At 35.7% G+C, this 17,318-nt stretch overlaps 2 protein-coding genes across 2 annotated transcripts; both read right to left on the bottom strand.

The window, feature by feature from the left end:
• Positions 1 to 721: 721 nt before the first annotated feature.
• On the bottom strand, positions 722 to 1,271 carry LOC131479819 (large ribosomal subunit protein eL21). The gene has a single exon (XM_058661278.1). The coding sequence runs from the start codon at positions 1,229 to 1,231 to the stop codon at positions 749 to 751; it is 483 nt and encodes a 160-aa protein (XP_058517261.1). The 5' UTR covers positions 1,232 to 1,271; the 3' UTR covers positions 722 to 748.
• Positions 1,272 to 14,699: 13,428 nt separating this feature from the next.
• On the bottom strand, positions 14,700 to 15,665 carry LOC101527013 (olfactory receptor 5H2-like). The gene has a single exon (XM_004596569.4). The coding sequence runs from the start codon at positions 15,627 to 15,629 to the stop codon at positions 14,700 to 14,702; it is 930 nt and encodes a 309-aa protein (XP_004596626.2). The 5' UTR covers positions 15,630 to 15,665.
• Between the last annotated feature and the right edge of the window lie 1,653 nt (positions 15,666 to 17,318).

Raw genomic sequence — 17,318 nt, 5'->3', positions numbered from 1 at the left:
TTTTTATTTTATATTAATTTTAATATTATTTTTCTAATTCTGTAAATATGTCATTGCTGTTTCAATAGAACATTGTATTAAATCTGTAGATTGTTTTAGGTAAGGTAGACATTTTTAATGATATTAATACTGTCAAGGAATTTTTTCCATTTTTTGTATGTGTCTTTTGTGATTTATTTTCCTCTTTAAAAAAAATACTCAGGTGAAAACCAAACTTTCAGGAAGAGAGAAAAGAAGATTAAGAAAGTGAGAAAACATCTTTCTTCCACTGATTCATTATCCCAGTGTCTGCAATGGCCTAGATTGGGTCAAGCTGAAAGCAGGAGCCGGGAGACTTATCTGGATATCCCATATGCATGGCAGGAGCTCAGAGACTTGGACCATCTTCTGCTTTTCCAAGCAGTTAACAGGGAGCTGGATCAGTAGTGGGGTAGCTGGAATATGGGCCAGCACTGTGAACTAAATGCTGTTACTTCAGGCAGCATCTTAAATCAGCTTAATTATTTTATAATTTTCATTTTAGGTATCTTTCATTTTGTTCAAATTAATTCCAAATTCTGTTTTAGTATGAGTATTGCAAATGGGATTTTTTGTTTCCTCTTTCATTCAGTTAATTTATCAATAAGTGTTATCAATAAGCTACATTTTGTTTTTATTTTCTAACCTGGCTTCAATTTACTGGATTGGTTTATTTTTTTATTTTTTTTTTTTTCAAGACTCTAGAGGTCTTTTATTTTGTTTTCATTTGTTATGCCATGAATTCATAGGGAATGGGCTCCAGCAGCTCGGGTTCTTTCCCGTTGGTTCTCACGAAGTGAGCTTCCCTGGGTGGAGCGGGCTGGCGCTTCAGCTGCACCCAGGTACCTTTCTCTTTGGCTTCTTTCTTCTTCTGATCATTTTCCTTCACCCGCTTCAGGAAGCTATCCCGGCTCTTGGAGTGTTTGATGTGCTCAATGCGCACATTGATCCTCTTGGCAAGAATCTTGCCCTTGACTTGCTTGTTTACAACTATGCCAACAGCATGCTGCGTAACATTGTAGACTCTTCCAGTTTTGCCATGGTAACATTTATGGGGCATTCCTTTTTGAACAGTACCCATTCCCTTGATGTCTACAATGTCACCTTTCTTGTAAATGCGCATATATGTGGCCAAAGGAACAACTCCATGCTTCCTAAAGGGCCTGGAGAACATGTAGCGGGTGCCTCTCCTCTTTCCCTTTGTGTTCGTCATCTTGGCCAATTACTGGAAGATGGCGGCTCCGGCCGAAAGGCTGGATTGGTTTATTAGTTCTGACAGTTTTTGGTAGAGTGTTTAGATTCTTCCACATACAACATCATGCCACCAGCAAGCATGGATATTTTGATTTCTTCCTTTCAGTTTTTGATTTTTGATTCCCTTTATTTCTTTCTCCTCCCTAATTATTCTTGCTAATACAGTAATATATTCAATAAGAGAAAGGTGAATATGCTTAACTTCTTGCAGAGCAAAGATAAAATGCTTTCAGCCTTTTCCACTCAGTATGACATTGGTTGCTAGACTGTCATATGTAACCTTTAAAACTTTTAGATATATTACTTCTATACTTAATTTGTGATGGGTCATTTTTATGAAGAAATATCAAATCTTACTGGATGTTTTCTCCACATCTATTATAGTGACCCTATGGTTTTGACCCTTAATTCTGGTGCTATGATTTATGGCATTTATATTGATTTGCAGATTTTGTACCACCTTCTTTTCTATGGGATAAATCCCACTTGATTGAGATGTATTATTTTTTAATGTGGCTTTGATTCGCTTTTCTAGTATTTTATTGAAACTCTTGCATCTGTGTTCATTCAGGATTCCAAGATTTGGATCTGTTTTGTTTTTTGCATTGTATCTTCATTTGGTTTTGATATCAGTGATGCTGGCCTCATAAAACAAATTCAGTATTTTGAAATAATATGGTACACACTGAAGTCATTTCTTTATGAATGTTGTGCAAAATATGTTTTCTGTAGTAAAACCAACAGGTATTTGACTTTTACTTGATGTAAAACTTTTAAATACTTCCTCAGTCTCATTGATATTTATGGGTTTGTTTGATTTATTCTTGGTAGACTATGTGTATTCATGAATTTATTCATTTCTTCAAGGTTTTCAAGTTTGTTAGCACATAGTTTATCATAATAATGTATTATGATCTTTTGTATTTTGGTGGTACTGTTTGTAATGTGTTCTTTATATCTAATTTTAGTGGTTTGGGCTTTTTTCTCTTTTATTGTTAATCTGAGTAAAGATTTACCTACTTTCCTTTTAGTATATAAAACAGATATCATTTTTATGCTCTGTATTAATTTTTTGTTTTAATTTCATTTATTTCTGCTCTGATCCTCATTTATTTTAAAATTTATTTATTTTTTATTGGAAAGGCAGATTTGCAGAGAGGAGAGACATAAAGAAGGATCTTTCATCTACTGGTTCACTCTTCAAGTGGCTACAAGTGAGCTGATCCAAAGCCAGGAGCATCTTCCAGGTCTCCTACATGGATGCAGGATCCTAAGGCTTTCGGCCAGCTTCTACACCAAAAAGAGGAGTTGGATGGGAAGTGGAACAGCTGGTGTGTGAACTGCTGTCCATATGGGATCCCAGTGCTTGCAAAGAGGATTTAGCCATTGAATCATTGTGCCAGGCCCTGCTCTTTATTTCTTGCATACAGTTAATTTTGAGTAAGTCTATTATTGTTTTCATTGAAGAAGCATCATTAGAGACTTTGAGACATTTCTCTTTTTTTTTTTTTAAGGTAAGCACTTAATGCTATGCATTTGACTATTACTATTTTGCTATATCTTGCAGGTTTGGGGATGTTGTGGTTTTTTTTATTTGTTTCACAAAAGTAGATGATTTTGTTTTAATCAGTGATGCATTGAGCATTCAATGACATATTGTTTAATTTCTAGATATTTCTGAATTTTCTATTATTCTTATTGGTGATTTCTAGTTTTCTTTGCAGTCTGAGAAAACACATAGTGTGAATTCAATTATTATAAATATACTGAAATTTGATGTACCCTAATACCTGGCTTATCCTGGAAAATTTTCCATATGCTGATAAGAATGCATATTAAATCGTTCCTGAGTGAAATATCCTGCAAATATGGCCATTTGTATGGCCATTTGATCAATAGTACTTATAGATCTGAAACTAATTACTGTGTATAAGTGAGTGATCCTGTTTTGAGTATATATATGTTTATGATTTTTATATCTCCTTGCTGAATTTATTCTTTTATGAATATAAAATGTATATTATTATCTCTATTTATAGTTTTTTTAACTTAAAGTCTCTTTTATCTGCTATAAGGATAACTACTCCAAATCATTTTGGTTTCCATTTGTCTGATATTTTTTTCTGGTTTTTTTTTTAAGATTTATTTATTTTCACTGCAAGGTCAGATATACGGAGAGGAAGAGAGACAGAGAGGAAGATCTTCCGTCAGATGACTCACTCCCCAAGTGACCACAACAGTTGGAGTTGCGCCAATCCGAAGCTGGGAGCCAGGAGCTCTTCAGGGTCTCCCACACGGGTGCAGGGTCCCAAGACTTTGGGCCGTCGTCGACTGCTTTCCCAGGCCACAAGCAGGGAGGCAGATGTGAAGTAGAGCTGCTGGGACTAGAACTGGCGACTACATGGGATCCTGGCGTGTTCAAGACTAGGACTTTAGCCGTGGCCACGGCGCCAGGCCCCCTGGTATTTCTTTTTCCATCTTTTCACTTTCTGTGTGTGTGTGTGTGTGTGTGTGTGTGTGTGTGTGTGTGTGTTAAGTTCCTCCTAATTTGTATGTATTGCAGTCTTAGTTTTTGGTCCATTCATTTAACCTAGATCTTGGCTGAAGAATTTAATCCATTACCATTTAAAGTTAATATTGATAGGTAATAACTAACACCTGTGATTTGGTTAAATCCCTTGCTGATTACAGGTTCTCTATTGGTTGATGTGTCAGTGTCCTGTGCTTTCTTGATGTTTTCCTTCTACAGCACGATGACTCTCTGCAGAAATTCTTGCAAGGTTCGTCTACTGATGGTGAATTCTCTGTTTTGTTTATCTGGAAAATGCCTCGTTTTTCTTTCTCCTTCGCTTGTAATGGTTAGTTTGCCTGGATTTAATATTCTCAGTTGGAAGGGTTTTTTGTTGTTGTTGTTATTGCTTTGTTTTTTCATTTAAGATGAACATATCATGCTTTTCTTTTCTGGCGTATAAGTGTGTTATTATTCCTATTGGTTCTCCTTTATGATACTTTTCTCCTGTTGTATGGTTCTCTCCTTATCCTTGAATTTTGCCTATTTGGTTAAAATATGCCTTAGAAATCTTTTTCAGTTAAATCTGCTTGGGGTCCTTTGTGCTTACTGTATTTGAATGTTCATGTTTCTTTCAAGACCAAATAAATTTGGAACTATTATTTTATGTGCAGGTTTTCAGTGCCCTTTTTCTGTATTCTCCTTTAGGAATCCTTATAATACATTTGGTCATTTAATGGTATCCCATATTTGCCACAGAATTTCTTCCTTCCTTTTAAGTCCTTTGTGTGTGTGTGTGTGTGTGTGTGTGTGTGTGTGTGTGTATGTGTGTGTGTCTGATTGAGCAATTTCAAAAGTCTTATCTTCCAGGTCAGACATTTTCTGCCTTCCATCTGGTCTGTGTTACTGCGAAAAGTTTCAATCATTTTTTTCTTTTATTTCACTAATTCAAGATTTCATGTCCAAAATTTCTGCTTGGATTTTCTTAATGACTGTTATGTCATTCGTGAATTCTTCATTCATGTTGCTCTGAATTTCATTCCTTTAAGCTATTTTTATTCTCCCAAATCACATTGAATATCCTGATTAATACTTTAAATTCTGCTTCTTTTATTTCATAGATTTCTTTCATATCAGGATCTTATTCTAGAGAATGATTTTGTTATTTTGAGGTGTTTACTACCTCTCTTCTGCATGATCCATGTGCCCCTTAACATCAATGCCTTTGAATCACTGTTATGGTCCCTTCTTTATAGAGGAGGTTCTTAGCATGGTTTAGATGGAATGCAGGGTGTCACTTGGCTGGTTGCTTTGGTTCTATGTGAATGATATCAGTAACCTATGAGCATTTCCTTTTGCTTTAATCAATGTCAGCCGTGTGGTTAAGTGGCAGGGTGGTCTAGTGCACTACAGTTCCTGGGGGTACAAGCATGACTGACAGGTGAATAAGGGCTTGATAGCATATCCATATTCAGCTCCCAAAGAGTTTGATGTCATTTTCATTGGGAATTATGATGGCCAGGACCTGTTCGCAGTGCTCAGAGAGACAGAGGGGCTATTTCTTTAACCCAGTAATGGGCCTCAGTTGATATGGCTTTAGGATTATGACATGGATAATACCTTCTTCATATCCTGCTAGGAAAAAGCAATTGATGCTGGGGCGAACACTGATAAGTCTAGTCCCAAGACTGGGGGATATGACCTGAACCCCTTTCTAATCCTGCAGGGCAACTAAAAGTTTAAAAGGAGAGCTTACACTGGCAAGCATGGGACTGAGAACATGGCATGCAGGAAGGTTCTTCCCTTGGTCCAGCTGGTAGATTCTAGTAGCTTCAAGGAAATTAATGCTGAATGTTATAGTCCTGGTGCTTCAGTGAGGTCATTCCTGTGATCTCCCATGGTGAGGACCAGTTGCTGGGCATGGTCATAACAGCCTATTTGAAGCAGAGCAACACAGGGCTCTCCAGATGATGCCACGTGAGTGCAAATTCTTGTAAAAATTGTAATCGTGACATCAACAATCACAGTTCTCCAAATGAAGGATGCGCTGCTCACAAGCATGCAGAGTTGTTGCTAGGGTTTGTGCTTGGCGTTCCCAGTTCTAAACTAGCAGGGCTGAAGGGACCTTACTCGGGCTGGTTCCGGACTTTTAATGGGCCACTGTGCGTCTAGACCTGAGAAGCTGAATGGAATCCCTCTGTATCATGCAAGTTAAGTGAATGCAGCTCCAGAGCTGATTTTGAAGACAAGACTCCCACAGTTGCCTGGCACCCTGTATGTTACCCTGGTTCTGGTTCTGACATGTCTGATAGTAGCAATCAGCTGTGTAATTCTAGCTGCCAAGTTCAGTGCTCTGTGTGAATGTAAAAGAAAGAGATACCATGGCTTCCCTTCTAAAACCCAAGCAGTTTATCAGATTTTAGTCCGTGTATCAGGTTAGGGCTGAAGTTAGTAAATTCTCCGTCAGCGGCCAATGAGGGAGTTGCCAGAGGCAGTGTGAAAACAGCCTCTTCCTAGGTCAGTTTGGGAAGATGGTCTCTCAGCTGGCAGCTAGACATACCACATGGATGGCTTCAAAAATGTGTCTGTCCTTTCCTGGCAGTTCCACAGAGTCTGTTCTGTTCTGTCACTTCTCCACTGAAATTTCTGTGAGCCCATTCTCTGGAAACATGATCATTCCCTTACTTTGTTCCTGTCCTTCTGCAGCGTCTTAGTGTAGCTTCTGATTACTCAGGCAGCTTGCCTCCTTTCTCTCTCTAGGAGGGTTTTGTTTAATCCTAGTGTTATCAACCCCTACAATGTTTATATGGAGGTCCCTGCTGAGCATTTTTCCTCACAGCTGCCTACTCTGTATTTGCCATGAATATGATTAAATCATCTAAAATGGAGGTTGATCTTATTTAAGTGAGATAAATGGGAAATTCACTTCTTTCTGAACAATTTATTAACTGTAGAAAGTTGAAGCTAAGTTTTTGGTTATAAATTATTTTGTTAATTATTATTTTTATGATTCAGTTCCAAAGGCACAGGAATTCTCCTCTCCACAATCTCCACTGTCTTAGAAATCTATCATGAATATATTCAAACAGCCTGCTTGACATCTTTATGCAAATGTCTAACAGGCATCCTAAATTTTTTATGGCTAAATCTAAGCTTCCCCTTTACTGCCAAACCCAATTCAATTTTTCGCGTATGTTCTTCAGTTTAAAAAATGGTGATCTACTTTTCCAGTTATCCAGAGAAGAAAAGCCTTATCAATCACCAGGTAAATGTCAATATTATTGCTGAAATATTTTCAAAGTACAATAAATTATACCCTCTTAGTGCAAGCAAGTATCTCTTCTTACCTATCAATGCGAATTATGATAGTTTTCTCTGCTTCCACCCATTCATCACCAATTCTTGTCTCAATAAAGCAGCAAGAGTCACTTTGTTTCTGACCTTAAACAATGCTCTGGGATCCATTTCTCGCTGTGTGTAAAAATCAGTCTTTACAGTGGATTACAAATCTACCTCTCTTCATCTCTCTCTCTCTCTCTTTCTCTCTCTCTCTCTCTCCCGCTAAGTCACATGACTTCCCACAATTATTCTTTGAATATATTAAGCCTATGTCTCCTCCCCAAGATGTCATCTTCTTAGTAAGTTTAGTTGAATGTTCTAAGATTTTATTCTTTCTACACCAAATTTTCTATTCCTGTAACCCCTCTGTGCCATATATAAATATTAATGCATTTATATTTGTATAATATCTCTATATAAAATTGATGTATAGTAGTTGCATATGTTAATGTGGCACAATGTAACACTTAAATATACAATGTGCAATAATCAAAGCAGGACAATTAGAATATCCACTACTTCAAATATGTAATATTTCTTTATAGTAAAAAAAATCAAATATTCTTTCTAGGTATTTTAAAGCCCACAATATGTTAATAATAGACACTCTACTGTGCCATGTCATACTAGGACTTAATCCTAGGGTAATGTAATATATATTTTCCTGTTAATAAAGCCACTTTTACCTTCACCATTTACCTACCATTCCCATCTTCTAATAACCACAACTCTACTCTCTAGTTATGTGAAATCAGTTTTTAAGCTCCTGCGTATCTGTGAGATATATGGCTTACGTATTGCTATGCCTGTCTTATTTCCACTTGATGCCTCCTATGCTCATCCATGTTGCTACAAATCACATGACTTCATTTCTTATGGTTGAATGGTGAATATATTTTATTTTCTTTTAGTCATCTGCTGACTGATACTTAGCTTGCTTCTATATGTTGGCCATTGTAAATAGTGAGTCTTAGCAAAGAAATGTGACATGGATTGCTTCTCTGGGGCCCTCCCGTCCCTCTGGCCTTGGACCGGTGGGTAGGCTGGGACCCTCCAGGATGGACTGTGTGTGACTTCTGTGATGTGGACACCTGGAGCCTTCACTGTGGCTGCTCCTTCACCTTGGCCCAGGCCTGGAACTGACAGTGAACTGCACCCCAGCCCCACCTCATGACCCTCTGCATGAGTCTCATTCTTCTCTCTTTTTATCACCATGCCTATCAAATAAATACATGAATAATTTTTAAATATATGTATAAACAAATTAGAAACTATTGCTCTAAATCTGCCTTGGGATGCAGGTGTCCCAAGCACTGTCCAATCATAGAGTGAATATAACCCCCCTATAAATACTGTACTAAATAAATACAAAACACAAAAAATATAGAACAGAGAAATTTACCACATGGATAATTCATATTTTAATAAGATTCTGCTATAGCTAGTTTAGAAACCAGACTGAAAAATACTTTGTTTCTTTCCCACCTAACTCAAAGCTAACAGCACAATAGCTTAATTGTATCAACAATTTCCTAAATAATAAAAGACACTGGAAAATGATAAGAAATGTATTTATATGCATGTATAAAGAGAGAATCATGAGTTGTTTAAAATCTCATTAAGAAATGCATTCACCCTTGTAATAAAGTTTGTATCTTCCATGTTGATATTTCCATGAATAGTTACAAATCAGCAGAGTTCCAGACCACTGGTTCCAGGTTCCTACACAGCATCATCCCATCCTTCTAATACTCATTAAATAATACTTATATATTCTTGTAATTTATTTTTAAAGGAATCAATAGAATACTTAACCAAATAGGGGCTCTGAGCGTGTGTTTAATTTATCTCCATCCTAATGTGTCACTGATGGACAAATGATATGCAAAAAGGAAAAGGTATATAATAGAACAGAAATGGGATCACATTGAGGATTGGGAATTTGGAAATTTTCTGGAAGACATAAAATATTGTCCTGAAGGACAAGTAAGAAAGAGCTCTTTAGTCTACAAATAAGCAGGGGAAGGCCTTAGAGGAAGACACAATCTGAGTATGTCCCAACAAGTTGTTCCATACTTCAGCAATATAATGCAAAATTGGATAAATTATGTACTTATAGCTTGACAACTATATTTCCACCCATGGAAAATGCCAATTGGAACACACATTTATGATAATACACAAATACAAAATTGTTCAAATTACACATTTCTGGGTTATAACAGTGAATGAACAAGCAAAAATTGATACAGTTTTCAGAAGAAAACACCAGTACAATGAGAACATCGTACAAATAAAAAGTCAACAGATTGTGGGACAAACAGTAACCGCAGCTAGATGTTGATCCATTCCCTCCCTTCTGGGGTTTCAGTAGAATTTTACAATCCTTTCCATTTCACGTGAGTTGACATCCAGCAGCAATTCCAGAGATAGTAATAGCCTTGGGTTCTTTTCAAGACTAGAGATATAGTGATAAACTGTTACTACATTCTTCATATTTGTGATATCATGCTTATTTGAGTTTCATAAATTTTCATAAGTAATTGTTTAAGGCTTTATGTGTAAAAATTAGAGCATTGGTAATTTATAGTGTCTTGGGACTCAAAAGTAATCAATTATTGATCCAGTGCAGAACCCTAGTGGCAAAAAGTCCTTACATTACATCCATTGGGATCCTGTAGGAGCATCGGTTTCTTTCCCAGATCCCTTCCTGTGGCCTGGGAAAGCAGTTGAGGACAGCCCAAAGCCTTGGGACCCTGCACTATGTGGGAGACCCGAAAGACGCTCCTGGCTTCTGGCTTCAGTTCAGCTCAGTTCCAGCAGTTATGGTTATTTGGGGAGTAAACCAACTGATGTAAGATATTTCTGTCTCTTTTTCTCTCTGTAAATCTTTTTCAATTAAATAAATAAATACATATTTTTTTAAATTAAGTAATTATATGACTAAATGTGTAAAACAGTACAAATAAATTGCTTGATGCTTCATATGAATGAGCCTTTTATTCTTTTTGAGATCATCTTTAAAAAAAAAAGATCATCTTAAAATACATCATGGAAGTTGTAATCTTTGAATGGGCCTTAAACCAAGAGGGTTCTGCTGATTGTAAATGAAGAAGTAAGCAGGTGGTATAGTATGAAGAGTTTTCTTTGGAGATATTGCTATGAACAAAAGGGTAGGACCTGATGAGTAAGATGTATCCAGAAGGAGTTTAGTGGTACAATTAATTATGATACAAATACCACTAGTACTACTGGAGAGAAAGAAATATCAGTTGAATTCAGGTTTTATTTAAAAAGCTGTCATAATGAGTTAGCAATACAGAGTAAGAAAGATGCTGTTTGCATTTATATATATATATGCAAAAATATAATCTTCACATGCATATAAAGAAAAATATATTCATGTTCCTATATAAACACAGATCTAAATTTTATTTCAAAATTATATAGTATAATAATAATGGTGACCATTAAAGTGTTAAACTATCATATGATTTCTGTCAGAGTTTACTAACAAAATATTGTTGACCGTAATATTTAGGAAGTAGTATGATATCAGCAGAATGGAAGAGATAAATAGTTAGAGATCTACAAACACACAGGTGAGTAAATTTTGCGGTGAGCAACTTATTGGTATTAAGAACATTGATGAAATTTCAGTGTTAAGAGAGGAAGGACATGGCCACGTCAAGATGCACTATTCAATGGTCATCTGGTTAAGCCACAGCTTGAGAACCTGGCATCCCATTTGGAAATTGGTACGATTCTCACTATTCCACATCTTATCCAGCTCCCTGTTATTGTATCTGGAAAAGCAATGAAAGATGGCTGAAAGCCTTTATCCCACGCGAAGCACGTGGGAGACCCAGGTGAAGTTCCTGGCTCCTGGTTCCTAGCTTCAACCTGACCCAGCTCCTTTTTTTTTTCCCCCCATATTAGGAGTGGATTCATGAATGGACGATCTTTCTCTGTCTCTTTTTTCGCTCTGTTTTCAGCAAAGAAGATAAATTGACATACAGCAATGGTTCCAGGCCCAGACTCATTTGAAGATTGAAAATGAGTGATGCATTCTTACTATATTCTGTGTTTTTGCTCTCAACGTCATTCAACTTTGCAAACATTTCACGATAAGAATTTGATTGCAAATAACACTATACTATTCATGAATGTGTATAAAGAATAGTAAGATTTCTAAATTATATTCTATAACAGTTTGTAGGTTTACCCAATGTAGAAAACCAAATATCTGCAAAGAGGAGGGTGCCAAATATTTCCTGTATGTGAGTCCCCTTATCCCTTTTATATAATCTGGGAAAGTGTCAAGGAAGGTGAACATTCCTTGAAATAGACATTGAAGACTGATAACAATCCATTCCACAATGAGGGTAAAGGTAGTTAAGGGAAGGGGATGATTATTTTAACATACATATATAAACAAAAAGCAGATAGCTGGGAAATTGAGGTATTCCCAGGAAGATTGCAATAACTCATAATGTCATAAAAGATATCCCATTTAGAACTGTGGAAGGAGAAAATTTAGCATTAATCCAAAGTGTGGTCAGGAAGAATTTTACGTAACATGAGGGTGAACAAGCACATAGTGAGATTGAGACATATGAATCATATAATCTGAATGTACATAAGAACAAGCATATGAGGGCCCCTCAAAAATTTATGGAAAGTGAAATTTAAAGATACATGCATTTGGAATAAAGATTTTGAAATCCATGCATAGTTATTGCCATAATAGGCATTTCTCACAAACTTTCTGAAAACTCCTGATAAACATTAACATTCAGGACTACAAAAAGAAAGCTGATAACCTGCTTGTTAATCAGACCTCCAAACTGTGGGAAAAATGATACATTATAAATACTTGCTTTTATAACCTTTATACAAACAACTAATTTAATATTTTTTCCTGATATTTCCCCACTATTTATACAAGGAGTGAATTTATTTATTTATTTATTTATTTACTTATTTATTTATACAAGGTAAGAATAACAATAATTCATTTTGGTGCGTAATATTTTTGCTTGTCATAAGGGAAATACAAGGTGGCTTGGCATGAAAAAGCCATCTCAAACTGACAAATACCCTTAGATTGGTACTAAGGTATTAACAGTAGATGAGGTATTAAGGTATTGGTACTAAGGTATTAACAGCAGATTCAATTACCAGTTGTGAGCTGGCATTGCATGTCAGAGCACCAGTTGAGGACTGGTTGCTTTCTTTTCAATCCAGCTTCCTGCCAGCACACTAAAAGGCAGCCAAAGTTCTTGGGTCCCTGAAATCCATATGGAATAGTCAAGTGGGGTTCTGGGCTCCTGGTTTTGCTGACCTCTGCGACCATTTAGGGAGTAAATGAACAGACAGAGATTCTCTCTCTTTCTTCCTCTCTCTCTTTTCAATAGATAATAATATTGATTTTTAAAATTTTTTAAATTTTTAAAAATTTTAAATTTTATCTACATTTTGTTCTAAGATACATCTCAATTTTATAAATAATTATTTAGTGTGTAGTGTGTGTAAGCCACTGTCTGCATAGACAGAAAAATTAAACTAACTGATATAAGTATTTTGGGCCAAAACAAAGTATTGTGCTAGGATAATGTGACTAACAACAACAACAACAAAGCTAAATATTTCAGATAAATTAGCTATTCTAATCCATAATCTGAAAATGGGTCATCTTTCAAGATGAGCTAGAGGAAAGAATGCTAGTCTAACTCAATGAAAATGCAGACACTAAGGATGAAGAGGTTTCTCTGAGGAGACATGTGTATGAGACAAAGTGTGTACTTGAGAGACTAACGTGTGCTCAAAATTCTGAGTAATTTATTTTGAATGCAACACATGTCCCATAAGAAACAATGTAGAAAAAAAATTTTGGTAAAGAAACAGCATAGAAGAACTGCTTCCAGTTTTGTTTCCTTGTGAAGCGGTTCAAATATTGCCAGGATAAGCAGCATGACAGATATTCTGTGTGTGCGTATTTGCTCATATTTATATAATGTACATATGTGTATGCAAACAAGCATACTCTTCCAAAACTTCATCACAAATTAGTATTTATAACTTTTATGATTAAAAGGATTATATAGTGTCATTGCTATCTGTGTTAAATATATGATGTAGATATCCATATTTATACACATGAACACATATTTATATATTCACATGAATGCACAGACATTATATGATATACACACAAGGGACCTTCAAAAATTTCATAAAAATGCAAGGATTTCAAAAAGTTTTGCTTCAATACTGCACTTTTTAATTATTTTTTATGAACTATTTGAAGTACACTCAGATATACGTGTATATATATATATATATATATATATATATATATATATATATCTTATTTGACAACATGATTTGGTGAAAAGGATTGTCAGTAAGTCAGATTTCTACTTACGAAGAATTATCTTGAAGCAGTATATGGAGTTTTGGAGCACATATGTAAATGAAGATTTACAAACACATAGATGAATAAGTGTAGAGCGAGCAGGTCCCCAGTGTTACCAGCAGAAATGATCATGGAATTTGGGCTGAGTGAGGAAAGGCAGGAATGAGCTGGAAACTAATTCCTCATGTAGTTACTGAGTATCAATCGTGAGAAAAGCTGTTATTCAGGAATTTTTCAGGAACAAAGTATCCAAACTCTCATTTACTTCATGTTTTGACAGCATCTACCACACAGTATGATATCATTTCCTCTTAATATTATTTGAACTTTCGTATTATGAATTCAAAAGCTTGAATTGTCAGACACATTCTGACAATTTTATTAAATTCAGCAATTTTATCTTAATCATCTACCTTCACCGTTTTTATGTTAATTTTAGTAATAATGATACCATTTCTTTCTTCTTTGGCCTCTTCTCTTTTCCTGTGACACACACAACCAAAATTAATTCTCCAACCCAGTCTGTGAGATTTTTGAATTGGTTGAACTTTTAAACTTGCTGAAGAACAGAGACACCCAGCTGGAATGACTCTTTAAAGTCATGATAAACATGATAAATCCCTCCTTAGTCATACAGACATACTGAACTAGGAGTATCCTCTGTTCACTTACGCTATGTGTTTTAATTCTCATTTCTTTTTTGTTTGTTTGTTTAATTCTCTGCATGGTGTGTGAACTGAATTTTTATCAATTCCCAAATAGATGGAATAAAAGACTTTTGATGGCTGGCAAATTTATGAGATCTGTCCATACTGAAACAAACAGCAATATTCTACTATCATGGAGTAAATGTGGTATGAGTTGGCAGCCATTACACCCATGTTAGTCTCAAAGATGCCACTTTCAAGTCCAACACTATTGTAGCACATATGCCATTATAAAGTGATACTGAAAAACACACAGGACTCTGAGATGTTGTTGCCTTTGCATTTATATATATAGAACACACATGAATATTTAAAGGATTTTTATGTGCTCCCAATAAAAATCATTAAAAAACTTAGAATGATAATTGCAAGAAATCTTTCAACATTTGCTAAAATATATTCAAGTCTAACTAACACAACTTTAATAGAAACAGAATATGCCACAGTGGAAAATCTAAAACTTTACCTTAAACATTTTTGTTAATGAATCTATTACTTTCTTATTTCTCAGACTGTAGATTACTGGATTTAACAGAGGAATTATGACTGTGTAAAATAAAGAGTCCACCATATCTTGATCATTTGCTTGTTGAGATGTAGGACGCACATACATGAAGAGAAGAGACCCAAAATACAGAGAGACAGAGAAGAGATGAGCTCCACATGTGGAAAAGGCTTTTCTTACACCTTTTTCAGATTTCTTCCTTAAGATTGTGAGAAGAATAAATGTGTAAGAGACAAGGATAGTCAAAATGGTGAAAACCTGAATTGATCCAGAAAAAATAAAAACCACCAAAATATTAATAGAAGGATCAGTACATGAAATCTGTAACAGTGGTATAATGTCACAGTAAAAGTGATGAACTACATTGGAATGACAGAATGTTAATCGGAATAAAAGTACTTCATGAATTAAAGCATGAATAAAGCCACCCACAAACGTTAAGATTAAGAGTTGGATGCAGAGTCTATTGGTGATAATCGTTGGATATAGTAAAGGTTTGCATATAGCTACATAGCGATCATACGCCATTGTGGCCAACAAAAAACATTCTACAGTTTCACCTATTACAAAGGAAAAAAACTGTATCATGCATTCTGAGAATGAAATCATCTTATTGCTGGCTAACAGATTGACCAGCATTTTTGGAGTCACTGTGGATGAAAGCCAAGCATCTACAAAGGCTAAACACCCAAGGAACAAGTACATGGGGATGTGAAGATGAGGGTCATTCCAGATGACAGCAATTAATCCTAGGTTTCCCACGATGGTGAGCAGATATGTCAGCAAGAACCCTAAGAACAGGGGAATTTTCCACTGTGGTTTGTATGTAAGTCCTGTGAGAACAAACTCGGTCAATAATGTTGTATTTTCTATTTCCATGTCATCACTGAATGTATCCTGAAACGAAATGCAACAAATGTGACAGAATTACTCACCTGGATTCATAAAGCTAATGCTAGGGGAGGGGAGTTGAAACAAAATCAAATCCTTAATAGAATAATTTATGTCATACTATAGTAGATAGAGACTCTTTGAGGGGAATGGAAGGAAGTGAAAAAATACAAAAATAAATTGACCTTTTTTAAGGAGAAACTCTCTGTACATATGCTGAATTTATCTGAATACTTTTCATTATGTTTAAAGAAAAAAATCTCTTGCATCCAGTGTTGTGGGTCAATGGATTAAGTTAGAATCTAGACCACTACCATCAAGCATGGAACCAGTTTGAATCCTACCCATTCCATTTCTGATTCCACTTCCTATGAAGGCAGCAGAGTATGGTCCAAATTCTTGAGCTGTATCAACCACATAGGAGACTCAGATGGTTTTCCAGGTTCCTGGCTCAAGCCTGTGGCAGGCCCAACTATTGCAGCCACTTGGGATGTAAATCAGGAGATAGGAGACCTCACTTTCTCACTGTTACTTTCTTTGTCCTTCTGTAACACTGTCTTTCAGATAAATGAAGGAAATTCTGCTTAAATTCTGTGTCTGTCATATAAATTCATGGTCTAGGGACAAAATCTTTGTAAAGCTTACAATATAAGAGCTGAAAGCAATTTTACACAATTTGAACTTTAAGACAACAGTCTTCTATGGAAACTTTTAAGATGGAGATTGGTATTTAAGACATCTTTTAAATTTAGTACCTTAAATAGTGCTGCTGGTTGCAAGTATAGGGGGAGGTTGGATTAAAAGAAGAGCATTCAGGAAAATTACAGACCAATAAACTTACAGATATCCCAAAACAGATTCCATGTAAGAATTGTTTAGGGAGGCTCATCATCAAACTGGAGTATGTGAGATTACTATTGAAATACATTGATTATATTAAGAATGAAGTCTATGGAGATGCAGTTTTCAAATGCTATCTAGGTTATTCATAATGCATACAAAGGATCTGGTTTATGCATTCATAATGCATACGAAGAATCTGGTTTATCTATCTAAACATATTTAAAACAATAGAATAGATTTAAGGTAAACCACAGTGTTAAGACTTCAAGATATGATATCTATGAAAAACAAATGGCCGGTTAAAGAAAATAGAGTCACTTGGTGATTTTAAATGAGGCTGAAAATTTGAATTTCTTTGCAGATATGCAGAGGGAGCATCCTCTGAACATCGGGATGAGATGTTAGTCATATCACACTGTTAGTGCATAATAAAAATTGCATGAAAACCACTGGGGTAGTTGAAGGCATCATGGTTCTTTTTGAGTGTAATAGAAAGAATCACATGGAAGTCAATGTAGTTTAAGGCATAGAAGTGGTATCTTATGAATTGAAGTATGGAACGAAAGCAAAAGAAGAATATCAAGGAAAGAAACTGGAGAAGGCGATCGAGATTGTAAAGTGGCAACGTGCCATTGCTAGATACATAATGCATGGCCTTTGCAATCACATGAATCTTGATGATAGACAGAGAGTAGCACCAAATCTAGAGTTAGAGATGAACTTTCCCATCCCTCTTGTCCTCAGAGTGAGAAGACTTGATTCAGGCTTTGTTAGTCAAAGTAACTAACCATTAATTTGGAATTAGGCAAAGGAACAACAACAGCAACAAATTTG

The sequence above is a fragment of the Ochotona princeps genome, chromosome 3, assembly GCF_030435755.1.
Source record: "Ochotona princeps isolate mOchPri1 chromosome 3, mOchPri1.hap1, whole genome shotgun sequence".
Taxonomy (NCBI): domain Eukaryota; kingdom Metazoa; phylum Chordata; class Mammalia; order Lagomorpha; family Ochotonidae; genus Ochotona; species Ochotona princeps.
Note: the sequence above shows the minus strand (reverse complement) of the source record. Positions and strands in the feature narration are given on the sequence as shown.